At 48.5% G+C, this 24,306-nt stretch overlaps 1 protein-coding gene across 1 annotated transcript in view; it reads left to right on the top strand.

The window, feature by feature from the left end:
• Positions 1-12,111: 12,111 nt before the first annotated feature.
• Positions 12,112-24,306, top strand: part of HSPA9 (heat shock protein family A (Hsp70) member 9) — an 81,858-nt gene continuing 69,663 nt past the window's right edge. The window contains exon 1 of the mRNA XM_039484080.1: positions 12,112-12,165. Within this exon, the coding sequence (XP_039340014.1) occupies positions 12,127-12,165 (39 nt within the window). The 5' untranslated portion in view covers positions 12,112-12,126. The remainder of the gene's footprint in view (positions 12,166-24,306) is intronic.

The raw sequence follows: 24,306 nt of genomic DNA, 5'->3' as shown, positions 1-24,306 counted from the left end.
ACTCTTACCTTGTCCTCCTCCCAGCTCTACTACTTGCCTGTTTAGCTACTTGTCCCAACATGTCTAAACCCTAGACTGGGAGCTCTCTGGGGCAGGAATTGCCCTTGTGCTATTTCTTTGTACAGTCTCTAGGATAATAGGGCCCTGATTCCTGCACCAGATCCTTAGGGGTTACGGCAATCACAGTAATACTAAGAGATGCCCAACGTAATGCAGCAACTTGAAGGTGGTCATTGAACCGAGCCTTCCTGACTCCCAGTACTCTGTTGTCACCACTCCCTCCCTTTATTGTTAGTACCAATTACCATGCAGCCATAGCCTCTGAAGCACAAAAGAATCCGATGTTAAATTCATGCTGTCTGCGCAACAATAAATGGAGACAATAGTGAGCCGGGTACAGTTGGTACATGAATAACTTTAAAATAGCAGTATTGTGCAAGGGAAATCTGTCATTTCACTGCAGTACTTTTCCATCAGCGCTCTGCAGCATTCTTTCATATCCAGTTAGAAGGGGTAGAAATGCACCTGGAGGGGGACATCTGCAAAGACATAGGTGCTGGAACTAAGGGTGCTGCAGCACCCCCTGGCTTGAAGTGGTTTCTATTATATACAAGGTTTACAGTTTGGTTCAATGGCTCTTGGCACCCCCACTATACAAATTGTTCCAGCACCTCTGTGCAAAGGAGGAAGGGACAGGCTTGCCAAATCCAGCTTGTGGGCAGGCAAGTTAGGGTATTGCACGTGAAAACTGGCACTGGGTGCAAATGGTAATTTGCACTGGAATGTGAGAGCTTTGGTGAGTACATGAGGGGTGCACGTTTCCACGGCTTTCTCCTTTTTACATTGATTTTTGTGTGATCTGCTTTTTCTGATCGGCAAATAAGAAACACAGGGAGACACCCTGGTCCCATTGAAGTCAATGGGAGTTTTGCTGTTGACTTCAGCGGGATCAGGATTTCATGCACTGACTATATTGAGCGGTTTGCCACCTTACTGATTTGAAGTGAATTTTTGCTGGTGGAAGGTGCTTGTCTACACTGCAGTCGGCAGAGTGATTGCAGCCCTGGAGACTGACATCCTCTATCCACAGAACAGGTCCAGCATGAGCACCAACCCCATGAGGTTCCCTGTGCTACGAGCTTGCACTGGAGGGGATGCCTCCTAGGTTAAATGGCAACTCTACAGTCAGGGTATGTTATTTATCCTCGTTGCTGAGACTCCGAGACAGAGAGCCACTTACTACAAAGATGTGGAAACCAGTCATCTAGGAACTGGACTGAGACTCACCTCACTCCTTTCATGTGAATATCTATCGCCTGGAACTAACTTGGATGGAATTTAAACCAGTGCCCAAGAGATGAAAGGGAACCTATCCCTTTCTGAGTGTTTTGAGCCCTCTGCATGCCCTGCTTACAGGGCCGCCTCCAGGCACCAGCTGAGCAAGCTGGTGCTTGGGGCGGCAGATTCTACGGGGCGGCAGATTCTGCCCAATCCTAGGGCGGCACTGACGCTTTTTTTTTTGTTTGTTTTGTTTCTGTGCTGCTCTGGCGGCCCTGTAGGGGGCAGAGGAGGGGAGCGCCCTGCAGCAAATTTGGCAGGGCAGCCCGCGTCCTTCCCTCCCCACTGACTGGAGCAGCTCGGAGCCCTCCCGGCAGGCGGCGCGGAGGTCGGGGCCGCAGGGTGACCACCCCCCTGAAGCGCTGGTCACCCCCTTCTCTCTCTCCCCCCTCGCTCCCTCCCCTTCCCCCCCATTAGACCGGGCGCGCACTCTGCAGCACAGGGAGTCCCCTGGCTCCGGCTGCCCTGTGGGGTTTTTTTGTTTTGTTCTCCCCTGCCGTGCCATCCCCCACCCCCGCTTTGCCGCTCCAGCTGCGCCGCAGGTTGTTTTTTTTCACCTGCTTTGCTGCTCCAGCCGTGCAGGTTTTTTTGTTTTCCCCCACCCTGCGTTACCGCTCCGGCTGTGCTGCAGGGTTGTTTTTTTTCTTCCCTGCTTCGCCATTCCAGCTACGCCGTTTTTTTGTCCCCCCCACCCTGCTTTGCCGCTGTGGCTGCGCCGTGTTTTCTTTTTATTTTTTTTTCTTCACCTGCTTTGCCGCTCCAGCGCCCTGTTCCAGCCCCCCTTTACCACTCCAGCCCCACCGTGGTTTTATGTTGTTTTTTGGTTTTTTTCCCCTGCTTTGCTGCTCCGGCTGTGCTGCAGTTTCCCCCCTCCCCCTTTGCCATTCCAGCCGTGCCGTTTTTTGTCCCCCTCCCACCCCGCTTTGCCGCTCTGGCCCCGCTGTGGTTTTGTTTTTGTTTTTTCCCCCTGCTTTGCCGCTCCGGCGGCCCCTGCCCCCACCCCCCCTTTTTTTTTTTTGCTTGGGGTGGCAAAAAAGCCAGAGCCGGCCGTGCCTGCTTAGAACTTTCCTGTTACATTTCCAGGTCATCCCTCTCCACCTGCCCTGGGCCCAGTGTGGGACAAAGACTCAAAGATAGGGACACCATCAAATTATTCATGCAGGATACTTAATATGCAGTTATAGGATTATTTATTTCCGGTACAAATCCTCTTCAGCAGGAAAAATGATGGCCTTTGGCTCAAGCAAAAGTAATGGTGGACTAGGATGAGGGTCTGTCTACAATGCAGTCAAGAGGTGTGATTGCAGCAGGTGTAGACATACCCCAGCTGGCTTTGATCTAGTTAACTTGAGTGAAACTGCAGCAGCATGGATTTCAGCATGGCCTAACCACCCCAGTATGTACCCAAGCTCCCAGGCATGGAAGTCAATGCTGCCACAGCTTCACTGCTATTGACTAGGGTGACCAGACAGCAAGTGTGAAAAATCAGGATAGGGGGTAATAGGAACCTATATAAGAAAAAGACCCAAAAATCGGGACTGTCCCTATAAAAGAAAGGAGGAGGGGGAGTTTGCCAGCTTTCTGGATTCTGAAAAACATTTATTTTGGGAGCTGGGGACAAGGTTCAGGGTGGTTCTTATCTTTGCTCAGCACCTGATTTAGGAAGTGCATAACTTTAAGCACATGAAGGTTTGTGGAATGAAGCCTCTGAGTCCTACTCTTCCGGCTCTGCACCAGCTAGGCCTATTCCACTGAAGACAGGACAAGGAGTAATGGGCTTACTGAAGCAAAGAAGGTTTAGGTTAGATACTGGGGAAAGCGTTCTAATTCTAGGGGTAGTTAAGCTCAGGACCAGGCTTCCAAGGGAGGCCATGGAGTCCCCATCATTGGAAGTTTTTAAAAACAGGTTGGACAAACACCTGTCAGGGCTGGTCTAGGTTTACTTGGGCCTGCCTCAGTGCAGGGGGTTGGACTTGATGACTTCTCAGGGTCCCTCCATTTGTAGGGTTCCCAACTGGGCACCATTCAAGGTGTTGCTGGGAGTTGTGGTTTGGGCCTTGACTAGCTGGAATTCCAGCTGTCTTTCCTTGCAGTCTGAAAGCACTGAAATCAGCTGAGGAGTAACAGTGCCCAGACTGGAATGGCCGCCAGTTGGAGCCAGGCTGCGCTCAGTGCCAGGCCTTTGATACCTGGAGCTTACTTCCTCCACTGGCCATTGGGGCACTAGGCAGGGCCTGGCTGTTTCTCCAGACATGCTGCTGAGGGGCTGGTATGATGGCATTTAAGGGGCAGGAATTTCCTGTCTTTTAAACCTGGTATACTAATTTTTTTATAACTGGGTGTGTTTTGCACATTTAAAAAGGAGAAAAGGAACAAATAATTAATCTGTAAGAAGCCCATTGAGATTTTCACAACAATCCACTTCCTAAAGCACGTTCTTTGTGAGCAATTTGTGTCTCCTTTCAATGACTATGAACATGCACTAGCAAACTACATTCTTTGCCTATACCTCCTGTCACCGTATTACTAAGCAACCTTCCGAAGCTTTTTACAGCCACCTCCTAGCAAATCAACAAGTTCCATGGCCTACTGGGGATGTCTACACCAGCCGTTCTCAAACGGAGGTCCGGGGCCACTGGTCTTGCTGATCAACTCCTCCCTCTCCCTCCCAGTGCCTCTCACATGCTGTGGAACAGCTGTTCAGCCGCGTGCAGTAGGCACTGGGAGGGAGGGGGAAGAGCAGGGATGGGGCGTGCTCGGGGGAGGGAGCAGAAAGAGGAGGGACGGGGTGCAGTGGGGCCGGAAAGATCTGGGATGGGGGGGGCGCCTTGTGGGAAGGGATTGAGTGGGGGAGGGGCATGGGGCTGAGCAGGGGTTGAACACCTCTGGGGGAAATTAGAAGCCAGCTTGAGGGTCCATGAAAAATTTTAAATCAAAATGGGGGTCCTCGGGTTTGCAAAGTTTGAGAACCGTTGGTCTACACTGCATCTAGGAGCACACTTTCTAGCCTGGGTGCACAGATTTGTGTTGGCAGGGCTCGCACTAGCATGCTAAAAATAGCTCTGGGGACATTGCTTCGAGGTTGTGGCTTGGACTGGAGCTTGGGCTTACAAGCCTGGAGGGCAAGTGTTGAACTTGAGAGCCCAAGTTCCAGCACAAGTCACAACCTCAAAGCAACATTACACAGCTACTTTTAGCATGCTAGCGTAAGCCATGCTAACAAAAGGCTGTGGAACCAGTTTGGGAGGCTTGCTCCCAGATGCAGTGTAGACATATCCTTAAAGGCTGTAATCAGCTACCTCTGTGACTCATGGTAGCAGAAACACAAACACTGTGAAAGCCTTAGATGACCCAGGACTGAGCTCTAGGAGCCAAATCTCAAGCATCACTCAGCTGACTTCAATTTCCATTGAAAGCCAGTTGAACTGAGAATGCCTGGCAATTCCTCAGCCCTTTCCATGTTGCCCCCGACAGCCCATGGATGGAGGGGACAAAGCCTCTTTGAAGGCAAGGAGGGAGGACCAGGGGCGGCTCTAGGATTTGCGCCGCCCCAAGCAGGGCAGCACGCCACGGGGGGCACTCTGGTGGTCACCGGTCCCGTGGCTCCAGTGGACCTCCTGCAGACGTGCCTGCGGAGGATCCGCTGGTCCCGTGGCTCCGGTGGACCTCCTGCAGGCATGCCTGCGGATGCTCCACCGGAGCTATGGGACCTGCGGACCCTCCGCAGGCATGTCTGCCCTCCCGCGGGACACCGCCCCAAGCGCGCGCTTGGCGCGCTGCGGTCTGGAGCTGGCCCTGGGGAGGACACACCCCAGTTGCGACACTCTGTGGACACTACTCCAGGAGGTCAGAGATCCACATGTGAGAGAGGGCAGGCTTGGGGTGGTGGGAGGAAGCACTCCATTGCACGCATGATTATCCCCTTGGGGAGAGGATGAGAGAGAACAAACCACACATGACAGATGTTAGTGAGGTCACTTAATGCACTGGTGGAAGACACTCAGATACTCCAGGCTGAGGGTGGGATAAGAACTGGAGGTAGAATAGAATAGGTACCCATTCTTCTCCCACTAACCTTGCCCTGCATCTGTACTAAGGTTATGGCTACACTTGCAGCTATACAGCGCTGGGAGTTAAAGCTGTCTTCGTACAGCTGAGTAGGGAAAGCGCTGCAGTGTGGCCACACTGTCGTGGCCACATTTGCAGCATCTGCAGCGGCATTGGAAGCGGTGCATTATGGGCAGCTATCCCAGCGTTCACGTGGCTGCAACATGCTTTTCAAAAGGGAGGGGTGGGGTGGAGTGCGACAGGGAGCATGGGGGGAGACAGAGAGAGTGGATTTTTGAAGCTGACACTGTGTCAGCTCTCTGCCTTGCAAGTTCCAACCCCTCCCCCACCCCTCTCTCACTCACTGAAGCAATTAGCCCTCTTTGTTTTTTTCCTCACAGACCAGATAAGCAGCCTCCCCAAGTGGACCCCCCCTGCCCGCCAGCCGTGCTGCTTCTCTCCTCAAGCCCCCTACCTCCCTCTCTCTTCAAGCAAACACTAGCTGTGGGCCTTCCAAAGGGAGCCCCCTGCCTGTTTGCTCATTCACAGCAAACAGGAGCTGTGTTTGTTTTTTTGATAAGCAGCTCCGGGAGTCCTGAGTTCACAACAAAACAAACAGAGGCATCACAACAAAACAAAGAGAGTTATCTTTCTTTACTTAGGATTATGGGAAGGTTCCGGAAGTCAGTTACAGCGTAGTAAGATTAATCACTGTTTACACTGGCACCCCAGTGCTGCAGCAGCAGCGCTATTGTCTTTATTCCTCTCGTCGAGGTGGAGTACATGCAGCGCTGTAGCCAGGGAGATACAGCGGTGTATGTGCTTTGCCAGTGTGGACGGGGAGTGAGTTACAGCGCTGTAAAGCCACCACCAGGGTTGTAACTCTCAAGTGTAGCCAAGGCCTAAAGCTTATGCTCACAGTTGATTAACTTGTGCAGAGCCCCTCCATGCTCAGGATCTCAAAGTGCCCTACAAAGTTGGTTAAGATGTTCTTACCTCACATTAAAGATGTAGAAGCTGAGATATAGAGAGGCTCAGTGACTCACCCAACATCACACAGGGCATGTCTAGACTGTAAGCACCTAAGGGTAAGGATTGTCTTGTGTCCATTCAGCACCTAGCATAGTGGGGCCCTGCTAGACTAGAAAAATAGGCTATGTTCTAAAATGTGTTAGCTAAGATGATCTTTAGACTCTGCACCTAGCACACCTTGTGTTAACTGGTAGTGATTACCCGGTAGGGCATAGGGCGTGTTAGTTAAGCATGATTGCTCACATGTTTTCAAACATGACCTCTTTTCCGCCCCTGAACATGGCTGCAGAGCTGGGAACAGAGCCCAGGAGTCCAGCCTGCCAACCCTTGTTCTAACTGCTAGAACGCTCTAGTGGAAATGCTGGAGGACCAGGTGAAAGCAAAACAAGCCCAGTTTTAAGAATCTCATCACATAACAAAATGCGAGAGCCCATTGAGTTTATGGGAAAATGCGCTCCAGAGATTTAACCGTAGATGGTAAAGGTGGCCCTGTGTGTAGAAAGCCAGAACGATGCTGCTGAGCCCGAGGCCAGAACTCTGGAGGGAAGGCAGCATGGTACAACAAACAGGACACCAGACCAGGGGCCATATTCTCCGTTGCCCTGCCCCTTCTGTACTCACACCGTGCTGAGTGCAGAGTACTGCCAGTTCTTCCTGGCAATGTTTTACACCCACTGTGCACTGAGACACATGGCTAGCCAAGGCACAGGGCAATGGAGAGTCAGGTCTGGGGCTCTGGAGACTAGATTAACCCAAAGGATCTAGGCTCATGTACACCACCTGAGGATCCAGGCTGGAATCCTGGCTCCACTGCCATTGAGAGGAGCATTGCCATTGACTGGTCACCGAGTTCTATTTCTAACTCTTCCCTTCACTCTTTGTGATTCCAGGCAACTCTTATCATTGCTTTGTGCCTCAGTTTCCACTTGCAAGATGGGGATAATAACGACCCTGAACTTTTTGTCAAGTACTTTTAAGATCCGTGGCTAGAAATCCTCTTAAATGCTATGCACAATTGTATTTTATTACTAAAGCAGTTATCACACTGCCCTGGCTACTAGACGGGACTCAATTCCGAATAGCCACAAGTCCCAAATGTAGCAATAAGTAAACAGGAAGTAAAATATTTAATAGCTATTTTAGTGCATATGATATTGTCATATCTGGACCAGACCCAGGGCTGGTCCACACTAAGAAGCGGGGTCGAACTAGGGTACGCAAATTCAGCTACGTGAATAGCGTAGCTGAATTCGAAGTACCCTAGTTCGAACTACTCACCCGTCCAGATGCCGCGGAATCGAAGTCCACGGCTCCAAGGTCGACTCCGCCACCGCCGTTTGCAGTGGTGGAGTACCGGAGTCGACCGCGGCGCTTCCGGAGTTCGAACTATCACGTCCACATTAGACGCGATAGTTTGAACTCCGAGAAGTCGAACTCACCGCGTCGACCCGGCTGGTAAGTGTAGACTAGCCCCCAGACAAGATGCCTAATTAGATACGATGGTGTTGGGGACCATACCATTAGAGAGAGAGACAAGAAGAAAAGATCTGTGGGCCCATCCACTGTTGAAGGATTAACAGCAGCAATGCTGCTTCCGGCCAAACTCCAAATGATGCGGCATAATCAGATATATAACAGCCTCTTGGAAAAAGAAAGAAAGTTATAGTTCCCCCAGCCACTGTAACTCAGCCATATTACACACACACACACGCATAAAGGCATAAATTTAACAGCATATATTTTAATACAAAATACTAGCAATACACAAGGGGGACAAATTACAGTGGCCAAGGGAACCATGAGAATTGGATCTCCTGGCTTTCTTATGTCTGAAGGCTCAATCCTAACATTGCAATAAAGCAGCATTTTGCATTGACTAGACATAATCTTTTCTATTAGCCTCTCATTCCCCCCACACTCCCACTCACTCATATATGGATGCAAACACATACACATTCAGACAGACACACACACACATACATGCAGACACACTCCTATCCATGGGCACATACTCCCACACTTACACACATGTATAGGTACAGAGGCATGTACACACACACACTCATCCATGTATACCCAATGCATATACACACGTATACACGTACATTCATGGTTGCACACACCCACTCATATGCAGTTACATGTCCATGCACACAGATGCTCATGCATGCGCACACACACACACATGCACTCATGATCACTCATGTTATGTATGGAACAGTCCAGAAGAAGTTAATAATAAAGACTCCTCTATGAAAATGGCTCTGGGAGCTAAACGAATTGCTCCAGGTATCCATAGAACTGAATAAAGAATGAAATCCTTTCCAAAGGATTCTGTGGGTTCAATGATTTCATAGAATTCTGTAGCAAGGACACAATTATCTATATAATTGTATGGACTGCTTCAGAAATACGTCATTTTTAGCTCATTTTTCTCAACCTGTCCTTGGGTTCTCAGAAGAGGAAGCATGTCTTGCTTTTTACACACACCGCACTGCACAGCAAGAACAAAAAACACAGCACAGGCAACCAAAAATCCTGACTCCTCTACACCTGTTTTTGGTTCTCAGTCTCTGTGGAAACCTGTGTCTCACTGGTCAGATCACCTGCAAATGTACTGGGCAAAGGAGTGCAGCAAGTAGGAAAGTCACACACTGGGGAGCACTGAATGTAGCCATTGCTCCATCTGCTGGTCTGACAGCAGCGCTAGGGATTCATCGTTATAGTATCAACAGTAACCTCTCTCCCACCTATTGAACCAAAATCTATCTTGGAGGAAATGACTTTGGACAAGGAAAGAGTGTGGAATTAATTCACACCATAAAATGTGACACAACCGATGTGTATGAAAGACAACCTGATTGTTTATTGATCTGTCTTGCATTATCCAGGGCCACCCTGGAAGAGCTGTAACGTTGAACTGGGGAATAAAGCAAGCGGGTGGCTGTATACAGTCTAGAAAGTTTGGCCTTTATGAGATACACAAGGCCCATTCCATTTGATGCTGCTGAAATTACACCTGAGCAGACAAGGTTATTCAAGAGCGACAGGGATCTGCTTAAAGGGGAAAGGCATAAAATCTCTCTCTGAAAACCTCCCAGCATAGCACTGAAAATATTCTCCATTCTTAATGGCCAAGAACTTTTCAGATTCTTCCTTTGACTGTTCAATAAAGTTCCTGCTGAAGTACCAGAGTGCTAGAGTTAACTGTTTCCTCTGTGGCTTGTGCTTAGAATAAATCTTTTCCACTCAACAATAGAAGCTTCCTGTCAAGGCTCTGGTCATTCCTTTGATATTATTACACACATATTCCCCCACTCTGCCCCATATTATTGATCCCTTCTTGCTTCCATGCCTAGAAGCGATTAACATGAAAGATGGATTAGGAGCTGGCGTGTAGAGTGGAGCAAAAGGTGACCTCCAACCGGCTATGAGCAGGCAGCCAAATGTATAAGGGATGCAAAACTACAGAATTGGAGATGAGGGCATCGATCTATCCTTCCTCTTCTTCCTCTCCCTCCTCCTCCTCCCATCGCTGCTGAGATGAGGTGCCCACCATTGGTCTTTCTGAAAAGATTTGAGCTCAGTAGATCCACACATTTCAGCCAAGGGGTTAGGGAAACAAACTGTACAGACTGCTAGTGACTAACGAGAGCTTGTCCTCTCCCCTGCAATGTGCTAAGCAGAAAGGAGGCAAGAGTGGATGGGCCTGATCCTGCAGGTCTCACGCAGGCAAAGTCCAATGGAAGCCCATGGGAATTGTGCCTGAGTGAGGGCTGGGGGAGCAGATGGCCTGTCTATAACACTCTGCTGGTTACAGTATCTGGTTAGTTAAAAACTGACTATGAAGGGGAACTGACACACTGTAAGGAGCATTCATTGGGGGGGAACATGCTGATTTTGGGATGGTATTTTGTTCTTTCGGGATAATAAGAGTTAAAATACTGGTGACAGTTATAGCTAAGTACTTCTGGTCTAAGACTCATCTACATTTGCAGTTGTTAGCTCCATAGTTAACTGCATCATCTCCTGCAGTGCATCTAAGAAGGGCTGCGTGTGCATGCAAGCATGGCTGTGTTATTTTCCTACTTAACTGGATGTAATCAAAATGCAAATTATTGTATACACACAAAGGGGCAGAGTTAAGGCTTATGCGAGTACCTGAATTTTGCATTTCCTGATTTTTATAATGCTTACTGTGTAATCTTAGCAAATTAATCTAGATATGTAGGTTTCTATAATGTTCTTTTGACATGGCTTTGTATGGGATTTGGTATGGTACCTGTCATAAAAATGTAGTACAAGATGTTTCAAATTAATAATTTAAGTCCTGGTTCCAAAAATTACTTAAGAACATGCCTAGCTTTAAGCCACTGAAGTCAACAGGACTATTTGTGTACTTAAAGTTAGGTACTGGCTTAAGTACCTGACTGAACTGAAGCCTTAACACCAAATCCAGCATTCCTAAATTCTGCTGAGGTAAATATCCAACTTGATTGACCTGAGAGATAAGTTTGCCTTGGTCAATTTTACAGCTTACATGAAAAAAATCTTGGAACAAAAAGGTAGTACATATATTATTCCATGCATTCTCAATGTCTTCATCAGAGATATATCGACATCTTTCCAGTCTATTAGTAAGCATAATATATGTTCAAATTGTTTTATAAGCATAAGGCCAAATTTCCCCCAACATAAAACACCCACTTCATGCCAGAGCTAACTCTAATCCATGAGCTTCACAACACCCCTGTGAAGTAGAGAATTCCACCATATCCATTTTATAGATAGGGAAACTGAGGCATGGAGCACACCAATGGCAGAGCAGGAAGTAGAGCCTAGGCATTTCTGGCTCCCAGCTCTTTGTTCAGTACACTTGTCTGTATCTTGTGTCTATACATCTAATGGTTGTGAATGTCGAAGGTGCCTTTCATTTCAAATTAAAAGAGGGAGATTCACTGAGTATTTTCAGAAATCCTACTACCATTGGCCTAGCATCACTGTGGCTCCTCTCATGTACAGGAGTGCTAAAGTAGCAGAACCGCAGGGTGCTGGCAAGGGCTAGACCTTTCAGGGAGTCAGATGCCCAGCCAGGGCCAGCCTTATGGAAAATGTTGCCCTGGGCAAACTTGTGTTTTGGCACCCCTGGGCCCTGCTCCCTGTCTGGGCTCCCTACCCATTCCCCTAGCTCCCACTGCCTCCCCTGGCTCCCCATCACCCCCAGGCCCCACCATTGCCCCGACAGCCATTCCATGGCCTCGCATCCCAGGCCCGCCCAGATCCTTGCCTCTTGACCATGGTGCCCCCCTGATCACAGCACCCTGGGCAGTCACCTATGTCATCCACCCGTAAGGCCAGTCCTGTGCCCACTCTGTGTGTGACAAGCTCCACTGAAGGGAAAGAGCCAACCCAAGTCCGCCTGGGCCTAAGTAACTGCTTACGTAGCTGGAAGGCAGTTAAATTAGTAAGGCACACCTGGGCCTGATAAAGGGCTTAGGAGAGCTCAGCTGAACTAGACGTTGTGAAGGAGTTTTCAGTGGAGGAGGAGAAGGGAAGCCCTGCAGGAGGGGAGGTCCTAGGGAGCCTGAACTAGGTAAAAGCTCTCCAGGGACAGACCCTGAACAAGCAGGACAACGTTGGCAGAGTTCTCCAGGCAGCAGAACAGCCTCAGGCCATACAGCAGAAGGTGCTACTGCTAAGAACCCAGAGATGCTTGTTTTGAGTCTTAAGTTTTATCTGCGCTATGAGGTAAGAACCTTTAAAGTCTTGTATAATGGCTTCTTCCAGAAGGCTTGATTAGAGGGAGCAAGTGCACTTTAATGTAGCGTTTGGCTCCTTGAGCAGGCTGTGTACCTCATTGAGGGAGAAACTGAGGCAGGCCACATTAAAGCTGTACTTGGCTGCAAGGGAGCTCATGGAAGGCTTATGTGGCCTTCTACAAGGCAGATCCCCCAGTGGTGTCATAACTGACATAACTTCAAGACACCAGCTAAGCCTCTGTCCCAAGTGTGTTAACCACCATGTCCTCCAGCCTTCCTTAGAGCAGCTCTAGATGGCATGGCAGTAAATTGAGTCGCCTGTATTCTAATGATAACAGGTACCTAACAGAACCAATGGGAGTTACCCATCTGCCCCTCTTCTCTGTAATTTGAAAGGGAACAATGATTGCTTCCCCGCTCCCTTGCAACTGCTCAATTTCTGCAAAATATAAATAAAAAGCATTTCACTCTCCATGTTGAAAGGCCCCTGCCTTTCAAATGCAGTTATATAAGTGACATGCTTTGATGGCCATTTCTTTTCCCACTTCCATATGTTCCTGAATCTGACTCAGTTTTAGTCACTTCAAAAGAAAAAATGTTTCCACTTTTCTTTGCAATGGGCAGAAAGTAGCTACAGTGAAGGTGCACTTTGAAAAGCCCCTTGTGATAAGTGATGTGGGTCTGAAGTTGTGAAAAGTCTCTTAATCCTAAATAGGACTCCAAGGCCTTGCTTGCTGTGAGGGGTGTGACAGAAATAGGGCATGTCTAAACTACAATAATAGCCCCCCAGGACAGCTGTGCTGGCCTGAGTCAGCTGATGTAGACTCATGTGGCTCAGGCTTCCTGGCTATCAGACTGCTGTGTAGATGTTTGAGCTGAAGCCCAGGCTCTGAAACCCTGCAAGGTGGGAGGGTCTCTGAGTCCAGGCTCCAGCTCGAACCCAAACATCTAGGTTGCTATTTTTAGCCCTTTCAACCTGAGTCAGCAGAGCCGGGCTCTGAGACTTGGTGCTGTGGGTGTTTTATTGCAGTGTAGACATGGCCATAAAGGCCAGGCTTGGGCTCGGTTAGCCACAGCCACTGCACCTGTGTTGGGTTTGGTCTTTAAAAGGGGAAAGTCCAGCAGCTGAGGCTGAAGAGGGGGAAGAGTGCAGACAGGCTGCTTCTGCTAGGGACAAGCAACTTGCTGGGAGGCGAGGAATCCTCTGGAGAGCATGGCTGGCCAGAGTTCATTGCTGAAAGGCAGGCTTAAGCCAGGAAGGCAGCAACTGAACCCAAACTGTCTGAATGAGAGCATGGAGCCAGGGGAAATGACTGGCATTGCGGGGAGGAAGATTTCTTTGTTTTGTATTTGTTTTGGACTTTGCTTTGAAAGACTCCTCCACCCTGGAAGGGGTGGATGCTTTTAGATCATGTGGCTGGAGGATTAAGCTGATATTATGGCTGGAGGGGGTGGAGACACTGACACAGTATGGTGCAGGACCACCTTGTACCACAAGGAGGTGTTCAAGGGTTGCACCCTGTCATACCTGAACTGAGGGTTTGGGCCCATTCCAGCCTCTGTGTCGCTGCTCTGATGCCTGCCTCTAGGGTAGGCCACTATGCATAGTGATTTATCCCAGTACACCTTTCTCTAAGCAGAGAAAAGTTCCACCGCAGCATAAAAGCATTAGGTTTTTTCAGGCCAGTTTTACAAAGGCATTTAGGTATCTCAAGATGCAGAGAGGAGCTTAGTCAGATTTTTAAAAGAATCTAAGCAAGTTAGGTGCCCAGCGTCACAGTCAGAGTAAGTGATCTGTATTTCTGCTCTGTGGTCCCTCCAGGGCACCCACTCTCCTGGCTCCTTAGCAGTCACCTCTCTTGGGCAGAGACCCATGTCTCTCTCCCTCCCTCCTGACCAGGTTTGTTCCAGCTATTTTTAAGCAAGCACATTTATTCTTAAGGTGAAAGGACTACAGAGAAAACAGATTAAACTCAAAGTTCCCATACACCTGTTAAAAGCTTACGAGAGATCACCCTAGTCCTTCCAACCCTTCCCAGGAAGCAGTGGGTACTGTCCATTTGCTGAATCAGAAAGAAGGCCCTGAGTCAGTTTAAACACAGGTTTGGGGCATAAATAGCCTCTTTTTGTCTGTTAGTCTCTGGAGTATCCAGTTTGAACAAGTCTAGGTGAACCGCTCCATGTGGTGGTACCTCTTTGGAGGTGTTACAACTGAGAGAATTTGCCTAATTCTCCCTCCCCTACCTCCACTGTTCTTAGTTCTGGAAGTAATGTAGGCACCCTCCCCTGGGGCATTCCATACAATCCCCGATTCACACTGATATCTAAACTTAATACAGTGAGATCTCCCAAAGAGGGCAATTTCCTGCAATATATCTCACTCCCAGCTCCAGTGGGAGTTGGGTGCCTAACTTCCTTAGTTCCCCAGAGTTAAACATGGTGCTGTCTGTAGGGCTTCCAACTTTCTGATTGCAGAAAACTGAACACCCCAAAGCCCTGCCTCTTCTCCGAGGCCCTGCCCCTGATCACTCCATCCCCTCTCCCTTCATCACTTGGTTTCCCCTGCCCTTGCTCATTTTCACCAGGCCAGGGCAAGGGGCTGGAGTGCGGGAGAAGGTGAGGGCTGGGACCAAGGGATTCAAAGTGTAAGATGGGTCTCCGGGCTGGGGCAGGGAGTTGGGGTGAGGGCTCAGCCTGGCGGTGTGGGCTCTGGGGTGGGGCCATGGATGAGGGTTTGAGCATTGGCCTGCTAAACCCAGGGTTGTGAGTTCAATCCTTGACCAATCCCCAAATGGGGCCCTCCTGCTTTGAGCAGGGGGTTGGACTAGATGATCTCTTGAGGTCCCTTCCAACCCTAATGATCTATGATTCTATGAGGGGTTTGGGTGCAGGATGGGGCTCTGGGTTTCAGGGTGGGGCTGAGGTTCAGAGTGCAGGAGGAGGTTCTGGGCTGGGGCAGGGAATTGGGGCACAGGAGAGGGTGCAGGGTGTGGGATCTGTCTGGCGCTGACCTCAGGTGGCTTCCAGGAAGGAGCTGGCATGTCCCACTGGCTCCTGGGTGCAGGGGCAGCCAGCAGGCTCTGTACGCTGCCCCCATCCACAGGTGCCACCCCCACAGCTCCCATTGGCTGCAGTTTCTGGCCAATGGGAGCTGTGGAGCCAGTGCTTGGGGTGGGGGCAGCATGCAGAACCCCCTGACAATCCCTGCACCTAGGAGCTGGAGGGACATGTTGGCTGCTTCCAGGAGCCACGTGGAGCTGGCCACTGCAGCCAACCGGACTTTTAGTGGCCCAGTCAGTAGTGCTGACCAGAGCCGCCAGGGTCCCTTTTCAACCATGCATTCCAGTCAAAAGACAGACACCTGGCAACCCCACTCTCTGGGGCAGAGGCTGGGCCATCCTTTCTCTGTACAGTGGCTAGCACATGCTGTGGGTTCGAAGTTATTTAAAGCACTTTGACTCCCACTTTAACACTGATTAATTCAGCTCCTCAATGCCCCTGTCAGCATTGTTACTGTGCCTGTCTTACACATGGGCAAACCAAAGCACGAAGATTAAATGACTTGCCCCAAGATCACACAGGAAGTTAGTGTCAGAGCTAAAGTTAGAACACAGGATTGGTTAAGCCATAGTCCATGCTCCCTTGTTGGAGCTGGTCTATGAAGACAGGCTGACTGCCACTCCCTCTGGAAAGGAGTTGACATGGAATCAGTCAGGGCCGGGTGCTTCCACTAGGCGAACCTAGGCGGTCTCCTAGGGCGGCAGGATTTGGGGGGCGGCATTTTGCCGCCCTTGGCGGAAATTCAGTGGTGGGGGGTCCTTCCGCTCCGGGTCTTCAGAAATTCAGCAGCAGGTCCTTCACTCGCTCCAGGATGTGCCGCCACAGTGCCATGAAGACGCAGAGCAGAAGGACCCCCACCTCCGAATGCTCAGAGGAGGAGCACTGCCGCCTAGGGAGGCAAAAACCATGGCGCTGCTCCTGGAATCAGTGGAGTATGAGTCATAAAACATTTCTAGTACAGAGGCCACTGATTTCAACTGGACTCTTTTTTTTTTTTTCTTTTCAAACGTCAGCTAGGACAAAGGTTCTCAACCTGGATGTTATGACTGTCTTGCCTTTCACATCTTGCTAAATGGGAGAGTGGTCCCAGCTTTCTCTTGGCTAGATGAGTCTGGGCTTTGCAGGGATCACAGCCTGGGAAAGACTGAGTACAGAACCACAGGCTTTGCTGCTTTTGCATGATGAGATAGCTGTAACCAGCCTCCTGAACACAGCTGACTTCTCTTTCCCCCGTAGCAGCCTGCACTGGTGCACAGATTTCAGAAGCATCTGCCCCTTTCCTGCTTATGCCAATCTGCTTCGGATTCCTCAGAATACAAATTCTTAAAACTGATTAATCATTTTAATAAGATCAGGAACATAATCTCCCCCAGGAGCCTAAATCGTCTTAATTTCCCAGGAAGCCACTCACTTTCCTGCCCTCTCGGTCTCCTTGGTGGTAGTAATTATGCTTGCTCTGCAAAACCGCTCTTTCCTCCAGATTTGTTTTAAATGAATTAATTTGCAGCTTTTTGTTGAAGAGTTCACAGGAGGCAGCTGGGGTGGCCATGGCTTATATGCACCAGCTCCAGCTGTTTAATTTCATCTTCAAGGACAACTAATTTCTTCAGCAAGGCCTTTTCCTTCCTCTCCTGAGACACACAGGATGGTGTGTGTGCGCAATAGTCTGACCTCTATTGCCTTCTGTTTGCTCCAAAGGATACCTGTAACAAAACCAATGGAAACATGACTCAAAAAATATATCCAGTGGAAAACATATGTATAGCGTCAATAACTAGCCCATTACCTAAAACGGCTTGGAAATTACATTGCCAATTATCCATAGGCTCAGAGCAGGGAGTTCTGCTCTATATGAGCAATTCTGGAGAGTGATCACAGATCTCCATGGGCACAACCCCAATTAACTTCATTGGGAGCAGGCTCATCGCGAATTCTGGTGTGGACTCCATGCAAAACTGAATACACAAGTGATTCTAGCTGGACAGGTTCTTCCAGACATTGGGCAACCTCCTGACATCCAGTTCTTTGGCTGTTATTGGGGAAATGTGTTAATGGGTGTGTCCATAATTTTGCCCACATGCCCAGCTCAAGTTGCCAGGATAAAGTTGGGCAGAAATCTTATATAGAACCTCCTGCTATATTGATCCTTCCACCATGGAGAGGCCACATGAGAGTAGCAGAGACATATATAATGGGCTGGGAGTGCAATCCAGCTTCATCAGAAGTTCTTGGTTTAAAGCAGCTGTTAGATAGATAGGGCTGCTGCCCTGCCTTAATTCTAAATAGCTGTAAATAAAAAAAAAAGTTGTTGGAGAGGAGTTAAGGTTTTAAGTTCATGGGCATCCCCCCTACCCCCAAATGACCCATTCTGTACAAAAATGTGATTCTATTTAGAAAACCCCAAACTTTAGAAAGTCTAGAGATAACAGCTTAGGGATTTAGGCTGTGTCTTTGTGGCCACAAAATGTCTGTTTTTTACAATGCAAGGGGTCTCTCGAATTAGTTGTCTTACTGTAAAATCTTAGTGGGGAGAAGGCACTGGTAGTTTTTACTTCCATATGAGGACAACACTCAAGCATTCCCCCATGCCACCAATTGGGGTTAACCTTGACTAGCGAGTAGCCACATCAAGGTAAATATAACCTCAGAGGTATTTGGGCATTTGATGGGTGTTAAGCAACTAAATACTTCTGAGAGCCTGGGCATACAGTACCTTGTCTCCACTAGGCTCTTACATCATTAGCTATCTCACTATAAAAACTGACCCTTTCAGGCATTGCCCTAGTCAGTGCCTCACTGCCATATAACTCTGACTCATCAGCCCCACCCCATTTACAATGCCCACACCCAGGGGTGAAAGTAACTTAAAGGATTTACCAGTACACTGGAGTCCTGAGCAGGGCGTGGCCTCAACCGGAAGAGGCGTGGCCTTTCAAGATTTAAAGGCCCTGGGGCTCCGGCTGTGGCTGGGAGCCCCAGGGTCTTTAAATCATTCCAGAGCTCCCAGCTACAGAGGCGGCTGGGAGCCCTGGGGCGAATTAAATGGCCTGGGGCTCCAGCCACTGCGGAGCTCCGGGCCCTTTAAATCAATGTGGGAGCCCTGCCGCTGCTACCCCAGGCGGCAAGGCTAGGGCTGGGGTAGCAGAGGCAGGGCTCTGGTGGTGATTTAAAGGACCCAGTGCTCCTGCCACTGCGGGGAGTCACGGGCCCTTTAAATCTCCACTGGAGCTCCAGCAGTGGGGCTTGGGAGGCACTTTAAAGGGCCTGGGGCTCCCCACAGGGGCCAGAGCTCCGGGACCTTTAAATTCCTGCCTGAACCTGGCTGCCAGAGCTCCAGCAGCGATTTAAAGGGCCCGGGGCTCCCTGCAGTGGCTGGAGCCCTGGGCCCTTTAAATCACTGCCGGAGAAGCCGGTCCAGTCTGGCACAGCATACTGGCTCTTGCCGGTACGCCATACTGGACTGAACCGGCTTACTTTCACCTCTGCCCACACCAATTTAGTTCTCGGAACAATATTTGCATATGCAAAAGTGCAAATAACGACTGATGGCTGGAGGCTGACCCCTTGAATAAGAACTAGGATTTTTATAATCTAGTCATCTGCTATATTGACTTTTGTAAATTTTACCTGAAGTCAGTGTTGAATCTGAGTGGACAATGGGAATGGGGTGGAAGTGAGAAGCTGGAGTTCCCCTGCTTTAGTATGTCTACATGGCAATTTAAAACCTGCCCTGGCCTGGGCCAGCTGACTTGAGCTCTTAGGGCTCAGGCTAAGGGGCTGTTTATTTGTGGTGTAGATGTTTGGATTTGGGCTGAATCCTGTGCTCTAGGACCCTGCGAGGTAGGGGGGTCCCAGAGCCTGGGCCGGAGCTGCAGCCCAAACATCTACAGGGCAATTAAACAGCCCCTTAGCCTGAGCCCTGTAAGCCCAAGTCAGCTGGTACGGGCCAGCTGCAGGTGTCTAACTGCAGTTTAGACATACCCGTAGTTTCAATTAAACTCAGATGAATCAGCCTTAATCAAAACAGGATTTGCTTTGCTAACTTGCCTCTGGACTCTTAATTTCCTTTTACTCGAAGCCCAAGAGAACTCTTGGCAGCGGCTCCAATGACCACTGTGAATCCCAGGCTGCGAGATCATTGGCGCAGTGTTGTTTCCTCCACAGTTTAAACAGCTGAACTAGTATTCTACCCAAGGTGGCACATTTCAGGTTACAGCCTGCTGGGTGGCATTTTGATAAGTCTGCTGCTGAATTATGTTCATTTTTAGTGTCACGGGGAAGCCCCTATGCTGTCTGCAAAGGCCTCACTTGATACTTCCTGCCATGAGGAGGGAGATGTGTGTGGTTTGTGGTGGGGAAGGGTAGGAGCCTTGGCTCCACATTCCCTACTCACCAGCTGGAGTAGATATCCTTTTCCACAGAGCATCTTACCCTGCCCTGTGTGTACCAGGTTGACTCAGCTGTCCTCACCCAGCGGTAGACTGAGAGTCTCCAAGCCGCAATTTTTACTCCAACCCGCTCCCTCGGCAGTCAGCTATAGGCTGCCCCTTGTTTGCGGCAGCCTGTCAAATTATATCTAAAGTATCTAGTAGTATTCAGGCAAATCTCCTCCTCTTCCTCCCATGCACTTTCTTCCTTGCGCTCATGGAAGGTTAATGCTTTCCGTGATTGTTTAGACAAATTCTTGTAAGGATGCCAATAACTCTTTTCTTGTCTCTTGTAATTACTGTCCTATCGTTATCCTTGAGAAAGACCATCTGTTCCTGTTCCATCACCAGTCATCTTCCCATCTTCTTGTCGTGTCAGTTTCCCTAGAGAACAACTCTAATCGTGCTGATGGTGTATTTCCTAAGGTCTCCTGGAAGTTTTCCCTCATTCTTGCATAGTTCGTTATGTTCAATCAGATCAAAGTGGGTGGATGGTCCGGTGGCTAAAGAACTAGCCTGGGATTCAGGAAATCTGTGTTCAGTTCTTGGATTTGCCCCATGCTTTCTGTGTGACCTTGGGCAAGAAGCTTTGGCTGGTGTTTTCACAGAAATCTAAGGGAGTTAGGTGTGTGCTGCTGAAAGTCAATGGGTGTTGGATGTCAAACACCCTTAGGCAGCTTTGAAAATCTCAGCCTTCATCTCTTTGTGCCTCAATTTCCATCTCTAGAATAGGAATGATAATATCTTTGTCTTTGGGGCAGGGACTGCTTCTTACTATGTATTTATACAGGCTTTGCACAATGATGCCTCTAGGCACCACTGCAATACAACAACAAGAATCTCACTGGCATTGCCTTCTTCCTTTTTATCATGTTGTTTCCTTCGGTTTCTCCAAACATAGGTGATTTAGCCAGAAACAAAATTAAGTATGGAAAGAGGTCAGAGGCATAGTGGGTTACAGTGTTTCTCTTTGATTTCTGAAGGCCACATTTCAAATCATGCCAGATCACTAGTAGAACTGAGCGGGAAAGTTTCATCTGCTGACTGCACAGTCACATTATTGCAAAATCACCACACAACTTGGCAGAGGTAAAGTCTGCTCAGGAGAGGCACTGGCTGAGAATAGCAGACCTGGATGCTGTAGCAAAGGACTGAGGTGCACCGGCATTAGAGAGGTGTTTCCAGGCATGAGGTGTTGTGGGTCACGATTGTGCTGTGTTCGTAGATGATTTGGAAGAGCAGAAAATGCTGCCAAGTGGCATTCTGAGGTGCATTGGCAGAGTTCTGTGAAGGGGCATAGCTAGAATAGGTGCATTGTGTACCTGGATCAAGGAGGCTGAATTGTGTGGTGAGGGTGAGAACTGAAACAGGAGGCTTTGCGGGTCAGGAGCGAGGTGCATTAACAGAGCAATGGGGAGGCCCTTGGGACTGCAATAGCTGCACTTTTGCAAGTCAATGCATTGACAAAGCTGCATGTGGGACGCTTCCACAACACTTGTCCACACAACAGTATGCCTAGTGCTATTAGTCTCTTGCTTTTAATCAACAGCAAATTAATCCCTGGGGTCCTGTTCTCTCGCCGCAGGCTACAAGTAACTTTCACTGAAGTCAATAGAAGTTACTTATACCCTGCAGCAGGAGAATTAGGCCCCAGAAACTTGAGACCGCAAGAGAAAGATTTATCCTCCATGTTGCAGATTCAGCCGCAGCTAGGGCTTGTCGCTCAATATAATTCAAAAATAAATGTACGTTTATATTTAAAAAAAAATCACATTTTATTTGAGAGAAAATTTATTGCATTTTCCCTCAAAGCTTCCAGCAGCCAAAAATGAAAAGGATCATCATGAAAATCACTGGTATGGAGATAGACTTTCATCTTGCACTAGCAGGCAGCTCATTCATATTTTTAAGGAATCACATAACATTTAAATGATCTGTAAAGGGTAAACATCAAAACTCATTTTTCAGTGTTGATAATGCCAACATCAAGGGCCAATCTTCAATGCGCTACTGAACAGAGTTGGTGCACACCACACAATGCTGAGAATAAACAATGCTGGTTCAGGCTCATTCTGCTTCTTAGAGCTCATTTCCATACCAACTTTACATCCATGCAAAGAGCTCTCATTGTTTATTCATATCAGATCATTCTGCTTAGAATGCCTGTAAAATTCTTTTTCTGTCCATTTATCAAAATTGTCTATAAAATATCCTTATCCCTTTTCCATAATTTATCATGAGCCTTTATAGGTATATTTATATCTGCCCTTTTTCAGATGAGTCAAGGACACAAATCAACTGAGAATTGACCATGTGACCTCCCTTGTCTTAGACTCCGGTCTGTTTTTAATTGGCCCATTCTAGCTTTGCTTATTGGGGATTGTGTGTTGATTCACAACAGAACTCTTTGTGGTCTAGAAAAGAGATGTGCTGAGGTGGCAGCGTTTGTGTTTGGATGTGGTCTGGATTAGTTTTTGCTCAGGGTTCAAGCTTTAAGGCTATCTTGTGGTTTGGGTTTGAATTCAAAATGGCAGACATCTCACAAGCTCAGCCAATGGGAAATCTCATAAGATTTTATGGAGATAGCACTGGGTGTGAGGATAGATGATCTCATGGCCAAGACAGCACAAAGTCAGCCCCACTAATCATACTGGGCCTATCTTCTGCCTCCAACACTGTCTGCTGCAAGGAACTGGCAGCCCATTTGTGGAACTGAGCAGGAGCTGAGAGGACTGCTCTCATTCCTCCCAGGCAGATCTCAGAAGCTATGAGGGGATGCTGCTTCTCTGCCCTGAGAACACCTGCCCGATGGGAACCCACATCCTTCCTGCTAGTTCCATTTCCCAAGGGAACTAGAGCTGAGGTTTCCAGATTTTTGGTAGATTCCAGTCAGTAAACTAACAATAATATCTGACAAATGTCAGATGAAAAATTATACTTTTCCCTTCTATAGCAACTTGTGAGGATGCCAAAGCACTTTGCAGACATTGATACAGCCTCTCAACATCCTGGGAGCAATACTATCCTTATTGTACCGATAAAGAAACTGAGGCAACAAACAGGAACGTGCCTGGCTCAAGCCCATGCAGCAAGTCAGTGCCAGAGCTTGGAATAGAATCCATGGGCCCAGAGACCAGTTCTGTTTGACATGTACAGGAATTTGGGGTGGAGGGTAAAGGTGGCTTTATGCTACTTTGCCATCTACTATAGTTTCTGTCTGGTCTCAGATAAGTTATAGTAGCAATCAGGCAACTACACCTTTCATCATGGCCTCCATCAGCCCCCTGGCCATTCCAGCAGCTTCCAACAGCTGGAATGCAGCAATGCTCAAGCCACAGCCTCTTCATGAGAGACTCCCAGGGGATAGGACAGAGCTGGCTCCGCTGGCTCCATGCCACTTGGGGAAGCCCTGGGCAGGGTGTGTGTGGGGGGGGGGTTATTTCCCAGTGGTGAGTTCTGAGTTTACTGTCTCTTTACACAGGAGAGGCATAAAAGGGGTGAGGCAGGACTGATAATCAGACCCCTTATCTCCTGGCTCTCACTCTCCTGTGCTTGAACGTCAAGACCTCCTTTCCTCCTTTTGTTAATTTCATTTCATCCAAGAACTCATTTCATTCTGCCCTTTGTACAAGTGTCTGTTTGCCCATCTGTAAGTCTTTGATAAGACCTTCCTGAGCTTTTAACAATCCTTCTGTTCCGCTTCCTACATTTTCCCGTCTCTCTCCTCCCACTCAAGAAGCTCCTAGTTTATTACTTTATAAAAAGATTGGCTTCTACAAATGAACACTTTTTAAAGACATCCAAGCATATATCAGAAACTTTCCAACTACTCCAAAGCTGGAAATAAAAATTACTTCTGTGACTTCAGATGTAGATTTAAGTAGCATTTAACGTTTAAAGCCACGTCCGAGTCAGTGAGGAATGTTTAAGTGTTCAGAAGTTAAGAGGCTCGCTGAGTCTGAAGAAGGGAAATAAAATGTTCCCAGCAGTTACGGATGAATGACTCTCTAGATGTTTGTCCTCTTTTGGAAGCATTTCAAGGTTGCGCTGGTGCTACATGGATATCAGAACATCCAGTAACTGATTTTGTGAATATTGAAGGCAAGGGATCCCTGCAGGGCAGTCTGCAGAAGCTTCTGGAACGAGCTGACACAGCAAAAGAAACTCATACATCAGGCTGTGTGGAAAACTGATAGCAGCGACTAGGACATGGGCAGTCCAGCCTGGTAGTCAGTGTGATGTTCAGGAAGCCAAGGTCAATGAGCAGATCCGGAGTCAGCATCAGACAGGAAAAAGGAGCCTAAGCTGAGGGAACGATTGAAGTCAGGAACTGGGGGCAAGGAGTCAGGTAGCTCAGTGGCTCTCAACCTTTCCAGACGACTGGACCCCTTTCAGGAGTCTTATTTGTCTCGTTGTACAAGGGTTCACTGGGGCTCGACCCTCACCGGGGCGGTGGGGAGCCACACCGGCTCACTACAGACAGTTGATGTTGGGGAATTAGTCTGGCCACGGGGTCTCCCTCGGTAGCCCTTCCTGTAACCGGAACAAATACTGTAAGCCCAGGCCCTAGGTCGGGGCAGGGCAACACTGGGTCAGGTGCTCAGGCCCTAGGGCCTGGGCTGAGCACAAGCACTATAAACAGT

The sequence above is a fragment of the Mauremys reevesii genome, linkage group 8 (assembly GCF_016161935.1).
Source record: "Mauremys reevesii isolate NIE-2019 linkage group 8, ASM1616193v1, whole genome shotgun sequence".
Taxonomy (NCBI): domain Eukaryota; kingdom Metazoa; phylum Chordata; order Testudines; family Geoemydidae; genus Mauremys; species Mauremys reevesii.
The sequence above is the reverse complement of the archived record's forward strand: the minus strand, read 5'-3'. Positions and strand labels throughout refer to the sequence as shown.